A 14928-nucleotide genomic window follows, 5' to 3' on the forward strand; every position below is an offset into this window, starting at 1 on the left:
TTCATTTGCTATCTTACTTTTATAGCAAATGTGAGGCCTAAATCCCACCGACTTCCATGTTCTCTGGCTCCCAGCTTGCTCAGTGCTCTGGGCACTGTGTGGGGCAAACCTAACAAAGCAGAGGAATCCAGACTCACACCCTCGGCAGCATCGATGAAAAGGACCACCCCATCTGAAATGCGCAAGCCAGCCGTGACCTCATCAGAAAAATTCACATGTCCTGTAAAGCAAATAAAAACTAAGTCACCAACTAAGCTGCCATCTGTGTGGTGGCAATAACTGGCAGGTGGTCTGAGGGGTACTGCAAAGCATGTGAACCCCCAGTGTCCCTTTCCCTTCTCCCCACAGCTCACAGCAGTGTATAAAATCCCACCATTAGTCACATTCTTGGATTGAACTTTTTTTATACAGGAGGTCCCCAAATATAAAAAGGAAGTCTTTACTAGGAGGGCATAACATATTCACATTCACATACTAGCTTAATCTAATCAGCAGTAAGCAGAGTTTTGTGGGACAGAAGACAATTTGGGGCAAAGGTGAGCCTGGAGCATGGGGACAGTACCTGGCAGGGTGCTGCTGGTGGAGGCAGGGCTGACAGATATGAGGGCATCGGGCAAGGAAGGCCAATCTGTCAAAACTCAGATTTTCCTATTTATAATTCTGCCCCACTTGGTCTTCTCCAAAGGAGAAAGAGTTGGCCACAGGGCAAGGTAGGCGGCTCCCATGATAAACTGTGCGCCCACCAGCAGTTGGTTGTGTTGTTCCAACAGTCTCCTTCAAAAGATTTGAGTGTCTGAGACAGGGGACCATGTCTGACTCATTTTTGTTACCAAGCGTCTAGCATGGGGTCTACACAGGCTCAAATGAATTAATGAATAAAGATTCCCTAAAATTTAAATATTCCAGAGCAGAGTAAAGAGAGGAGCAAAATAGAAGGACTGGAGCACAATGCTTGGTAATAAACTAGTCAGAAGCAAAGGAGACAGGGTCAAGGAAGGTCCTACCTGGAGTGTCCATTATATTGAAGAGGTAAGATTTTCCTTTGGTGTCTGGCAAAACCACTGTCACAGGAGTGCTTTTGATGCCAACGCCTCTCTGAAAGTTACAGAAAGAGAGTGGTCAAGGCCTCTTTCTATGCAAGAGGGGTTCATACTGCTCTTGGAGCTTGCCAGTTGCTAGTAAATTACACTGATCTCTCTCCTTGTCTGGGTGTGATTTGTATCTAGGCCTCTAACCAGAATGATCTGGAAGACGAAATATCTTAAACAGCATTTTTTAGGGGGGCGGGGGGATTTGATTCAAATACAAAAAGGTAAAAATAAAAATGAACAAGCAAGCAAAGCTGTATTAAACCTTAATGAAGAATCCAGGGTCCTAAAGTCTTATCCTTCTTATACACTGGAAACAAAAATAATAATCAAGCATTGTGTAACTAAAAAAGAAACAATCTGGGGGCATTTTAGGATTAAAAAACTATAAAAGTTATAACAGGGAGTATTAAACTCTAGTCAAATAAATATATTAAGAAATAACAGCAGCATACATTTGTTGATTACTTATAACATGCTAGCACCATTCGAAGTTTCTTTAGTTAACTGTATTTATATTTATTTACTTGAGCTGACCATGTGGTCATTCAAGAAAAAGAGACCGAAATAAAGAGGGGGCCCTTACTGGCGTGGCTCAGTGGGTTGAGCATTGTCTCGCAAACCGAAAGGTTGCCAGTTCAATTCCCAGTCAGGGCACATGCCTGGATTGTGGGCCAATCCCCAGTTGGGGGCATGCAAGAGGCAACTGATGGATGTTTCGCACATTGACATTTCTTTCTCCCTTCCCCTCTCTCTAAAAATAAATATAATTTTATAAAAAATTAAAAAAAGAAAAAGAAAGAAAGAAAGAGGGGCAAAGAGAAAGGTTTAGAGGTAAGAGGAACAGCCCCAAATGGAAACAAAGAAAGAACCACCAGCTGGAATGGGAAAAACAGAGATATATGCTCACTATTTATACAGAAAAAGGAGCACAAAGACAGATGAACTCATCTTAAAGACAAGCTACTTCCTGGAAAGCGACTGTCATACAGATGAAGTCATCTTATAGATTTTAAGCATGATGTCCTTTAAAAAAATCATGTTGAGTTCCTGCATAACTTAATAGTATTTGCCCTATTAGACCATATTAAATCCAGTCAAGGATGGAGGGTCCCCCTCTTTACCCTGCAGCTTGCCTACCTAGCTCTCTTTCAAGTTACAGTTCTTGATGACTGGTAGAAGCAGGAAATAAAAAGGTGGGAGTGAGAGGGGGGATGCGGTATGGACCAAAGTGTTATCATAAAGGCTCCCTACGCCCCCTACAGAACTACTGCTGGGTCTGGTGTGGGCAACAGCTGGATTTCCCAAGGCACACTTACCTCTTGTTCTGTGAAGAGGATGTCAGTGTAGCACAGCTGAAAACAAATGAGCTGTCGTTACCATCTGAATTCAGACTTCTCTCCCACATAAGCCATCAATTGCTTCCCCTCACCACCTCCCAATTCAAGGGTTTCTGCCTCAGGAGGAGAAGAGATTGAAGAGAGCAGGGCGTCCCTACAGAAATGCCAGACAATGAGACCAGTGCCGTCCCAGATGGAAAACGCTCCTGGACGTATGCGTTTTTAGGGGGTGAGGGTGGTCACTGAAGACCCAGGTATGGCTGGAGAGCTAAATTACATCAAACACACCAAATTCTTAGAGTGGTAAAGGGAGACATATCCAGCCTTCACGGAATCCCCACATGGCAAAGTAGTCAATCTGGCAGACTGAACAATTATTGCACTGAGACTTGCAGCCACACTTGGCCTCATTCACAGGCATTTAAATTTACCACGGAAACAACAAGGGTCAATTGCATTGTATTTATAGAGGAAGCTTTTAATGCTATGACAGGAAAGAATAGGCTATAAAAGTCAAGACATCAGAACAGAGGAAGGACCCCAAGGGCAGAACAGATCATACAAAAATACTGCAGATTAATACTCTTTACACCCCTGAGAAACTTTTAATTATATTCTTAAAGGCTATTAATAAAGATTACAATTATAAAGTAGGACTTTGTAGGTGTCATTATTTATAATGACTGAGAAGGCTGAAGGAAGGGGAAGAAGAGAAACACACCCCTGTATGTTATGAATGGTTCATCCTAACTAAACTCTCAACAGAATTTCTACTTACATCTTGGTCGTAGCGTTTTCTGATTTCCGGGTGAGTCTGCTCTATTAAACAATCTACAAAACACGTCTGCAAGGAAACAGAAGGTTAAGACCTGCCAACCACAGAGGAAAATCTATTCTACCCTTCCCCCAGCGCCCAATCCACCCCATCATTTAGGGATAAGGAAAGGAGGGAGAGAACGGGGAGGGTTATGCAACAGCAAGAGATGAACACAAGTCATAGGATTATTTTCAAATGAAAGGTGCAATCTTCCTAGACAAGCATTGCCAGGAAAATGGAAACATAAAATCAGAGTAAGGCTTAATTTTCTCTCATCTGTCTAGCTGTAGACACAGGCTCAGGTATGCAAATGGCTGACTAACAGGCTCCACCCACTGCTTAGGAAAAGTTAGAATTTCATAGCAAGGTTTCACAATAAGCATGGAGGCCCCCAGAGTCAGAAGGTCTAGTCTTATAGGCTCAAACCCCAACCTGACTCTGAGGTCTGAAAAATGAGCAGGAACAAAGAGAAACCCTGTTTCAAGGAGCCAAAGGTTCTCTCACCTTGCCATGATGGAGGTGGCCACAGAGGGTCACATTTCTGATGAGCTCTGAGTTATCCATCAGATCTGCCAAAAAACTGAAAGGAGAAAGAAAAAGGGAAGAGGAACTTTGGCAAAAGTTTTCAAATGGAGAGAGGTGTAAAAGTGTTTTAGGTATTTTTAGTTTTTCAGGAACAACTTTCAGACCAACAAGAGACTGCTCAGAGGCAGATGTCAATTTCTACATCTATACAGTTCTGGCTTTGGGAATGGAATAGACTTATCCACAACGGTGACACAATCTGTGAAATGTCTCAAGGATTTCAACAGTAAAATAATAATATTTAAAAAGCAAGCAAGAAAAAATAAAAACAAATACCAGAACTAACACACATACATGAGTACTGTCCCTTTCAAAATCTTCAAGCTAGATGTTATCCATTTATTCCAATGATGTTAAGGGGACTTAAAATAACTTTGGGAGCTTCTCTTTTGAAACTGTCCTCAGAGCTAGTTAACAAAAAAATGCCGTCTCATTAACAATGCTGAGCAGAGGACTTCCATCTTGATCAAAACCAGCACTGTCACATTACTTATGGCAAGTGGCCTTCAGATGACTTTGGCTCTTCAAAAATATCAAGTCTGCTTTCTAAGACTGGAGATTTTTTAAAAATCACCACTGAGAACAAAAAGGACTATAAAGCAAGTCCTGATGATAACTGAAAGGTTGTTTCAAAAATGCCTGGCTAGGGAGCTCAGCTGGTTAGAGCATCATCCTGATACGCCCAGGTTGCGGGTTTGATCCCTGGTCAGGGCACATACAAGAAGCAACCAATGAATGCATAAATAAGTCCAACAACAAATCGACATTTCTCTCCCTTTCTCTCTCTAAAATCAATAAGTAAAATAATGTATTTAAAACAAACAAAAAAACACCAAAATGTCTAAATGGTGGCAGGTGAGCTCAACATTTGATAAGGGACCCCATTCCTTTGGACACGCATGCTAACAACATGGTTAAGAGACGCTTCACCATTTAGTAAGTCACAGGCACTTCAACTCATGAGGGCCTTACAACTGCAATTTGTCAGTTTAAATATTTTCCAAAACAGTTTGAAGAGTCTAAATTATTCTATATATACAGGGTTCGGCAAAAGGAGGTTTACAGTTGTTTCTATGGAAAACACAATAATAAATAATAATAAAAGAATAAACTCTGTGTTTCGTGTACTCATAACTGTAAACCTAGTCTTATAAATACCGTGTATATCTGCCTGCTTGTGCCCTCCTTTTCAATAAAGAATTGTTGTTCCCAAAACACTTAGCAATTTTGAGTCAAAACAGGCTCTGGTAGTTCAGCATTGACAATTATAATACTTAGTACTCTCTGTCTGAAAGGTTGGCTTTTAATACCAAACTAAAGATTTGGAAGAAGAGAAAACAGCTGAGATCTGGATGAGAGCAAAGAGAAAAGTTAAGACTGAGACTAAATATCCCAGCAACCATATAAACAGAAGGGAAATCTTGGCAAATTATAGGTAGAGATTTTGCTTATGCAATTCACTGGCTACTTCAACCACAAGCCACCTCCTCTACCCCCCATTAAAAAAAAGAAAGAAAGAAAGAAAAAAAGAATCCCATTATTCGTGAAGAAAGGCTGAGAGATCTTATAACTTACTCCATTTCATACACTGTGACAGGTAATGTCTGCTCCATCAGAGTGAATTTCTTGGTCTTCACCGGCTTAATAATAGGTTCTAGGGGGAAAAAAATTAGTGATATGCAGGTAGGCGGAAAACATAAAAATATAGAGCTATATTCCATTAGGCTGAGCTTCAGAATGCATGATATGTGATACTAATTTGTTACTCTCAAGGATCACTCAGATGTTCAGAAAGGGAAAGGGACCGAATATAGGTTGAGGTCAATGTCAGTTCAAAACTTCTTGCATTTATAAAATGCAACTACTTAAGACAATAAACATTGTGAGGACTGGTTAAAGGAGTTGGGATTATTTGGATGGAAAACATATCAGATCAGGGGGAGAACTTAAAAACAGTCTTCAAGCACCTAAACAGATGTTAGATAAATAAAGAAATAACTCTTACTTCCTTAGGAAAAAAGTTATGAGTTTTACTGACTATTAAAACAGGGTTCATGAATCTCAAACCAGAAACAGTATCTGAAAATAGTTAAGAAAAACTAATCAATTAATTCACTGAACTCTCAAGATCACTGATGGCTATGAAATGAAGTGTCCTAGTTTCAGCGTCACCTCTCACAACCCAGTGCCTCCTGACATACCTGTGAGAGGCTGAGTGTCTTCCTCCTGAACTATGGTCTCCACCTCAGGACCATACACCTCTTCAGCCGTGGGGTAGTACTTCTTGTCCTCATGCAACACCACCTCCATCCCAGGGTGATCTTCATCATGATCACCTACATCGTCGTCATCATCATCATCATCCATCTAAAAGAGAGGGAAGAAGGCTGTAAGAGGCACGCGCTTCTGCTCAATAACTGACATTACACGAGTTAAGAGCATGTCATGTGTGTGATAGCTTCTAATTGTGAGTTCTGTGCTAGAATTAGTGGGTCAGGCTCTGCTCCTGCGTGACCCTTCATGAAGAGAACACCGTGAGCTACGGCTACAGATTGCTCTTCTCATTCACACTAGCCCCTTCCCAAATGTGGGCCACTGCTCACAAGTGAATCGAGATCAGAGAAAACCAATGGCTTATCACAGCACATCTTTTTAAGGGAAAAGATAACTTCCAAGGGCAGAAACCAGGAAGCAGAGGTAGAAACTGGGAAGAAGTCCATACCCTTAAATTTTTCACTTAGCTTTACAGAACTGTTTTCAAAAAATACTTTTCTGACAAAAATAACAGGTGTTGGGGAGGATGTGGAGAAATTGAAACCCTCACATACTGCTGGTGAGAATGTAAAATGGTGCAGCCACTTTGTAAAACAATTTGACAGTTCCTCAAAAATGTTAAACACAGGGTTACCATACGACACAGCAATTCCACTCCTAGGTACATACCCAAGACAAATGAAAAGTTATGTTCATGCAAAAGCTTATCAACAAATGCTCATAGTGGCATTGTTCACAATAGTCAAAAGTGCAAACCCAAATGTCAATCACCTGATGATTAGATAAATAAAATGTGGTACATTCACACAATGGAGTATTATTTAGCAATAAAAAGAAATACCTATACATGCTACAACACTGATAAAACTTGAAAACATTATATTAACTGAAAGAAACCAGACACAAGGGCCTCAAATGTCAATGGTGCCGAGGCTCAGAAATCCGGCTCCAGTGGTTCTGAGCAGGAGTAATACGATCAGACTTGTTTTAAAAAGAATCACTCTGGTTCCCATACTGAGAATATACTGCGAGGGAAATTAGGAAGCTACCGCAAGTAATTCAGGAAAGAGATGGCAGTGATGGTGGCTTGGACCAGAGTGGTAGCTGAGAAGGTAGTGAGGGGAGCTTGGATTCTGGATATGTTCTGAAGGTAGAGTCAAAAGTGTATCCTAATGACTTGAAAGTAGGTGTGTGGGGGCAGGGGGCTGGGAGGAAAGGCGTGTTTGACCTGAGCAACTGGAGAATGGCATTGTCTCTACTGAACGAGGAGACTGTAAGAGCAGGTCGGGGGCGGGGAAGCTCAGTGTTTAGGTCTTAGATCTGATAAGTCTGAGACACCCTATCAGACATCAAACAGAAATGTCAAGAAGGAAGTTGGAAGTACAAACCAGAGGTTCAAGAGAAAGGTCCAAGTTGGAGATAGAAATGTGAGCGTCCTCAGTGAATGGGAGCTGTTTGATAGACTGGATGAGGTCGCCAGGGGACTGACTATGGGCAGAGAAGAGATATAAGGAATGGAGTCCTGGAGCCTGCTGACAGAGGTCAGGGGGATGAGGGGGGACCAGTGGCGAAGACTGAGAAGGACTGGCCAGCGAAGAGAAGAAAAACCTGGGGTTATCTGGAAGCCAAGGGAAGAGGGAGTGATCAGTTGGGCTAGTAAGATGCTACAGAAAGGTCTAGTAAGATGAGGACTGGATCTATGGCAGAGGTCACTGGTGACCTTGATGGAAGCAGTCTCTGTGGAATAGGAGAGACAAAAGGACAAGTGGGTTGGAGAGAAAATGGGACGGAGAGTTTGGAGACAGCAAGTATCAACAACTCTCTTGAGATGTGCTGCACTGGGAAGCAGGGGAATGGGAGGTAAGTGAAGGGGCAGATGGGGTTGAGAGGATTTTCAGATGAAATAACAGAATGTCTGTATGTTGATGGGGATGATCTAGTAAGAGAGGTGAGAAGGGTTGGGATCTACATAATTTCTAGGAGCCAGAAACGTGAACCAATCATCCACAAGAACAGCAGGGAAGGCACATGACACAGATGCAGGGAGGCAGGTAGGTGTAGTGGCAGTGGCTTTTTTCCTCCACACAAATTCCAGCACGTCAGCTTTTCTTTAAAAGAACACAAAACCCTCCACTGGTGAGTCGGCTGGCTACCTCCTACCATCGTCCCATTCTGCTTGTATTAATGTGGCCTAAGATTACATTCGCTCTTGTGGCAGCCATACATATTCTGCTGGTGGCGGCTCCGAAACAGCCATCAAGCCAGCTTCCTCCCGCCCCATACTGCTGAATGTATTTTGAATCGAAGTGTAATACAAGCTATAGGGACTCTGCCTCTGCTTGCAGGAGTATGAACCAGTGCAGCCATGCTGAAGAGTAATCTGACAGTACTTACTATAGACACATTAACAAAGTATATAAACATTAAGTGTATATACATGATCCTATGATCAGCAACTCTGCTTTTGGGTATATGACCCAAAGAAATTTTCACATGGTGCATAAAACTGAGAATATTCACTGCAGTGTTATTTGTGTTGAGGGAAGACTGATGGCCGGATACCTAGGTGCCCATCACTAAATAACACACACCAGGGAAATCAGATGCCACAGATTAGACATACACACAGCAACAGAGATGGACCCTAAAATGCATCATTTGGCACATGCTGAGTGGACAGAAGAAACAGAATGATGCAGATAATATGATTCCATTTACTTAAATTAATACACGCACAACGCAACTATACATTTTGCAGCTCATACAAACAAAAAATGTATACACGTTAAATCAGTTACTATGGTAACACATATTAGAATGAGAATAAAAAGGAATCGGTTAATTAAACAAGAGCAGAGCCTTGCCCAAGCAATAACGAGGAACATGAACTAGAGTACAATTAACTCAGCCTTCTGTACTGAGCTGAAAGCATTCGTACATAGCCTAACCATTCCTTTTTGTTGTTGTTAACAGCTTTAGTGAGATCATGCCACGCAATTTGCCAATTTTAAGTGCGTAATTCAATGCTTTTTAGTATATTCAGAGTTGTGCAACCATCATCACAATCAATTTTAATTATTTTTATCACCCCCAAAAGAAACTCTGTACCCATTAGCCATCATTCCCTAAATTCCATGCCTCAACCTAGACCATCACTAGTTATCTATTTTCCGTCTCTACAGATGCCTACTCATTCTTCAGGTTCACTTTGAATGTGACTTCCTCAGGTATCTTTCTTGATTACCCCAGCCAGGGGTAATTCCTCTTTGTATCCTATTAGCATGGATATAAGTTAATATGTCTTAAATGGCACCCATCCTTCCCTGTCTCATATTACAAACACTTTTGTATGTACTTCATCTTCCCTGGCAAGCAGTAGGTTCCTGGGGGGCAGGGATAATGCCTTGGCTCTCTCTGCATCATGATTCCTTGCAAATAATAAGTGCTCTATAAATATTTAATGAACAAATTCTTGGGCTTTATTTAGCCTGGAATTCAGGTTTGTTGGAATCATTTTGAATTTAGGTTCTGTTATCCAATATATTAGCTTACGCGATGTGCAAATTTTATAAACTTCTCTATCTTCACCTAAGTCATTGACAAAAAGGCTGAAAAGGATGGGACGAAGTACAGATGCATGGGGCATGTCACAAGAGCTCTGGCAGTGACCCATTAATCAAAACTCTTTCCGTGCCATCATTCAATGGCTGTCACCTCTTCTCATGTTATGGCCCAGTCCATATTGTTTCCACAAGAGTTACAGTGGTTATCTTGGGGAGGGGAGGGAAATGGAATAAGAACCAAAGAATACTTTCTATCTGTTTGGTCTGAATGAGACTGTGTTCATGAATTACTTGTATAATGAAAATTACCTCTTTAAAATAATATTTTTTAAAAGAAAATAATTGGTTTATAAGAAAAAAAATAATCAAATGCCTTGCCTAAATCTAGACACATAATATCCACAGTATACCCCTAACCTAATCTCAATCTAGTAATTGTATCAAAAGGAAAAATTTAAAAACCTCATACGAGCTTAAGTGTTCAACATCATGTTTTAAAAATTCCTTCCCTAATTTTTACCACAGATACATATCACACTAGCCTGTAGTTTCTGAAAGGCAGTGCCTTATCTCCACCTTTGAAAAGTAGGATGAGTCGCTTGTTACTTTCTAGCACCACAGTCAGTCTCCAGTTCCTTAAAGATGCCCACAGTGGCTTTCAGTTTACCTGGGCAAGGTCTCCCCCTTTACCCGACCCAGGACCTAATGCATCTGGGCCTGGAGATTTGAATGCATCCAAGGCTGCAAATGCTCTCTTTTCACTTCACCTATACGGCTTCCGTTTTCTTTTTCCGGTGTTTATTCTATTTTTTCTAGTGTGAAGGACATTTTCCCTGAGGGAGAAGACAGATGGCAGCCAGGACTTTTGTTCTGCTTCCCTGATGTTTTATAAATGTTATACCTCCATCGATGAGAGTGGGCTTATTTACTTCTTGTTCTGAATATTGCTAAAACATAAAAGTTACCTATGGTGTCTTTTGCAAGCTTCACACCATTTTGGACTTCATCCCCAGAGCTCTCCTGAAGGGGAGTCATAGGAATCTCCACCTTCTCTTTCTATTGTTTATTCATCTTTCAAAATCTGAGCTTATGAGAAAGTTCCCAGGGCAGCTGCACTTGGAAAAGGTGACTATCTTATATTTCCTTTTTGGAACTTCAGTAGCTAAGTTTTCTTAGGTTAGGTTCAGTATAAGACCCCAATAAGTCCTATTATATTTTATTTATTTTTTATTCTCACCTGAGGACATGTTTTTGCCCCTTCTAGAGAGAAAGGAAGGGCAGTGAGGGGTGGGGAGTGAGAGGGCACAGAAAGAGAGAGAGAAACATTGTTGTAAGAGAGAAACATCGACTTGGTTACTTTCTCATAGGCACCCCAACCAGGGATCAAACCTGCAACCTGGGTATGTGCCCTGATCAGGAATCGAGCCAGTGACCTTTCTGTCTACAGGATGACGTTCTAACCAACTGAACCATACTGGCCAGGGCAATAAGTCATATTATAAACAGGGTAATGATAGAGATGCACACAGGTTTTATGAGAGCACAGAGAATTCAGTACTTTATTGTTTAAAAAAGAAAAAAATAAAAAAGAGAAGAAAAAAAGTCTTACCTCATCAAGATCTTTGGTCTCTCTGCCCAATTCATCATCATCTTCATCAGAATCTAGCTCTGGTCCAATATAATTCCCAAATTCATCATATAAGTCAGTATCCATGATGCTAAAATTCAAGAAGAGTAGATTCTGGTATGGTAATCAAGGCCTCCATGATATGGCCCCACCTGCCCAGGCTTATAGTTGACCATGTCCCTTCACACATCGCCTCTTCAATTATACCAGCCTACTGACTGCTCCCCCAAAGCCCTGTCCTTTCCCCTCCTCTCTCATCTACGCATTGTCTGTTTACATATTCTTCTTTTTTTAATACTAAAAAAATTTAAAATAATACCAGAAGATTTCAAAAATAGTACAAATGACTTTTTTTACTAAATTATGTGGATATAAATTGCTGACACAACGCCTCATCACCACATAACACTTAGCGCAGGAGTTGGTACTGTGGGCCTGTGGCCAAATACCTGGCCTGCTGCCTGATTATACATAGCCCTCAAGGTAAGAATGTCTTTTACATTTTTAAATAGTTGAAAAATCGAAAGAATACTATGCCATGATATATTAACATGATATGAAATTCAAGTTGTAATGTCTATAAAAACAGCTATATTGGAACACAGCTATGCTCCTTCATTTACATTGTCGATGGCTGCTTTCACACTGTAACAGCAGAGTTGAGTAGCTGCAACTGAGCCCATATGGCCCAGAAAGCCTAAAATATTTACTACAGAAAAGATCTGCCAACAATTGCTTTAGTGTGTTATTCCTACAAACAAGAATGTTCCCCTACATAATCACAATACAACCATCAAAATCAGAAAATCAGACATATTACTACCACCTAATCCACAGACTCCAAATTTCACAAACTTTTAATAATGTCCTGCACAGCAAATGATCCAATCCAGGACTGCACGTTTGCATTTAGTTGTCATGTCTTTAGTCTCTTTCACTCTGGAATAGTTCCTCAGTTTTTCTTTGACTTTTATGACTTGAGACTTTTGAAGATTACAGGCCAGTGAGTTTGTAGAATGTACCTGAACGTGGGTTTGTCTGATGTTTCCTGATTAATGTTATGCATTTCTGGCAGAAATATCACAGAACAGATGCTGTGTTTTGTCTGTTTGTTTACTTGTTTTTTTTTTTAGAGAGAGAGGGGAAGGGAGGGAGAGAAAGGAAGAGAAAGATCGATTGGTTGCCTCTCACATGCCCTCAACCAGGGACCTGGCCTGCAAACCAGGCATGTGCCCTGACTGGGAACCGAACTGGAGACCCTTTCGTTCGGTTCATGGGCCAGCACTCAATCCACTGTTCTTTTTAGTGCATCTCCTATCAGGCGGTACATGATTTTATTTAGTTATATATATAAATATATATATTTAGAGAGAGAGAAAGAGGAAGGGAGAAAAAGAAACATCAATGTGAGAAACAGTGATTGGTTGCCTCTTGTATGCTCATATGCATCCAGACCAGGGATCAAACTCACAACCTAGGTATGCGCCCTGACTGGGAATAAAACCTGCAACCCTTTGCTTATAGGTCGATGCTCCAAACGAGCCACACTGGCCAGGGCGGTACATAATTTTAACTTCTCCCATTAGTGGTGACATTACCTTAATTACAGTGGTGTCCGTCAGGCTTTTCTGTTGTAAAGTTAGTTGTTTTCCCTTTGTAATTAGTATTTTGTGGGTTTTCTCTACTTCAATTTTTGTAATTAGTATTTTGTGGGTTTTCTCTACTTCAATTTTTGGAATTCTACTCAAAGTACAGTTCAAATGCCACCTCTTCCAAGCTTTCCAGACCTTGTGCTTTCATTTCACTCAGGTCTCTACAGAAATGTCACGTTTTCTGAGAAACCTTCACTTCTCACTCTAAAAAAGTCCCCCCCACACTCTCCAACCCCCACGTTCACTGTTATCATTAACATTTACCACTAGCTGAACTATATCTATCCATGTATTTACTTGTCAACTCCCCAACTACAGTTTAAGCAAGGACTTTATTTTTTTCCCCCACTTAGAACAGTGCCTGGCACAATACAGGGCCGCAGTTAAGTACTTGTTGAATGAATGAATGATTCCAACAAGGCACAGAAAAGAGAGTTGACTTGCCCAGAGTTGCACAGAACTAGTATCTTCAGGTACCAAACCTCACTGCGGCTTCCCGCTCTAACGCAAACTCTCAAAGGAATACAGAATAAGGATAGAGGGAGCTCGGCAGAACAGTGTAGATGGCACAGATGGAACCGGAGAGAGAGGACTGAACAGTGAGAGAACAGTGAAAGAATGACTCCTGCCCAGGGAAGAGATTTTACGGAGGGTATCCCGGAATCGAATGTGCGTGGGGTGTGTGTGTGTGGAGTGGGGGGGGGGGTGTTTTTCGTTCCCTTTCCCGCTCCACACCTCATTTGTAAAGTGAAAGAGGCAGATAGCATACAGTCTCTTCCAGATCTGACATTATTTCATTTCCCATCCCACCCATCCCACCCAAGCAACGTCCCCATGCCGTTGACCCGCGTCGGCTCAGCTCACCTCCCTCCTGCTCAGCCAAACGCTCCAGGTAGGCCAACGGAGACCGCGCTTCCGCCCCACGCAGCACCACTGCCTGAGCCCGGTGTCCGGAAGGACCCTGGAGACGCCGCGGTCGCGTTTCTGCCGCGGAGGACAGCCCTCTGCCTGAGGAAAGCTCAGAGGAATGGCGACCGCGGACACAAGAACAGTAGATGGGGAGTTGTGGGCCCCCAAACTGAGGCGTGGGCTGCTCCAAAGAGAGTGAGACCTGAAGAGGATCGAATCTGATCAGGCGCCGCGGGACCGCACTGAAAGGGGGCCTTCGAGCCGATCACGTGGGCAGGGTGTTGGCGTAGTTGCTAGGCAACCAAAGCTGCTGGCCTTGGTTTACGCTGAGCGGTTCTGTTCCCGATTACCTGGGATTCCCCAAAGAAAGCAAGGGACTCAAGGGCAGGGCTCCTGGGGTGACGGTCGAGGGACAAGGGGGTTAGTTCTATTTATTCAGAACTGGACAGAAGCCAGACCACCTGAGTTCAATTCCTGGTCAGTCCAGCCCCTTTCTTGGTGTTCAGCTTACCTTTGGGGTGGGGTGGTGGGGCTCTAGGCTTGGTTGCAGACATTCTGCTGACCTGCCGCAGGGCTGTTGATGATGAGTCTGCCACAACATCTAGCTCAATGCACAGAAACCTGAGGTTCAAGGGGGTCTCACAGCGAGTAAAAGCCAGAACCAAGACTAGAACCCGTATAAATGATCTCCCTGTAGAACAGGCCAGTCAGTGTCAGATATGCAGAGGCTGCAGACGTACGGTGGCATAACTAAAGAGGTCGCCCAAGTACCTAGGGACCTGTCCTCCAGCCCTGAGCTGGACGGATTTGGGGATAGGGATCATTAAGCCCCTTCCTCTGCCACTTCTCTTTGATGTCCTGCTTAGTCATTGCATCTGGTTTGGGTGAAAAGTATCCTTTCTCATTAAAGACATTTAATTATAAATGAAATTTTATTCCTGGGCTCAGAAGCAGCTAACAGTTCTGCTTTCGTGTGAGGTTCTCCTCTATCACAACAACTAGCTATATGGAAGAGTGACAAGGCGGAATTCTGAGACCCAAATGTTTCCTCATCTAATGCACTGATATTAAAA

General features: G+C 42.2%; 1 protein-coding gene across 1 annotated transcript in view; it reads right to left on the reverse strand.

Annotated features, from left to right (window-relative positions):
• The window catches only part of EFTUD2 (elongation factor Tu GTP binding domain containing 2), a 33859-nt gene extending 19937 nt beyond the window's left edge, over window positions 1–13922 (reverse strand). The window contains exons 1-9 of the mRNA XM_090290721.1: window positions 13811–13922; window positions 11277–11385; window positions 6032–6197; window positions 5406–5484; window positions 3750–3825; window positions 3207–3272; window positions 2408–2443; window positions 1005–1095; window positions 138–220 (exon numbers count right to left, since the gene is read on the reverse strand). Of these exons, the coding sequence (XP_090146847.1) occupies window positions 138–220; window positions 1005–1095; window positions 2408–2443; window positions 3207–3272; window positions 3750–3825; window positions 5406–5484; window positions 6032–6197; window positions 11277–11381 (702 nt within the window). The 5' untranslated portion in view covers window positions 11382–11385; window positions 13811–13922. The remainder of the gene's footprint in view (window positions 1–137; window positions 221–1004; window positions 1096–2407; window positions 2444–3206; window positions 3273–3749; window positions 3826–5405; window positions 5485–6031; window positions 6198–11276; window positions 11386–13810) is intronic.
• Between the last annotated feature and the right edge of the window lie 1006 nt (window positions 13923–14928).

This window comes from Furipterus horrens, unplaced genomic scaffold (genome assembly GCF_987537825.1).
Source record: "Furipterus horrens unplaced genomic scaffold, mFurHor1.1.pri manual_scaffold_11, whole genome shotgun sequence".
NCBI classification, from domain to species: domain Eukaryota; kingdom Metazoa; phylum Chordata; class Mammalia; order Chiroptera; family Furipteridae; genus Furipterus; species Furipterus horrens.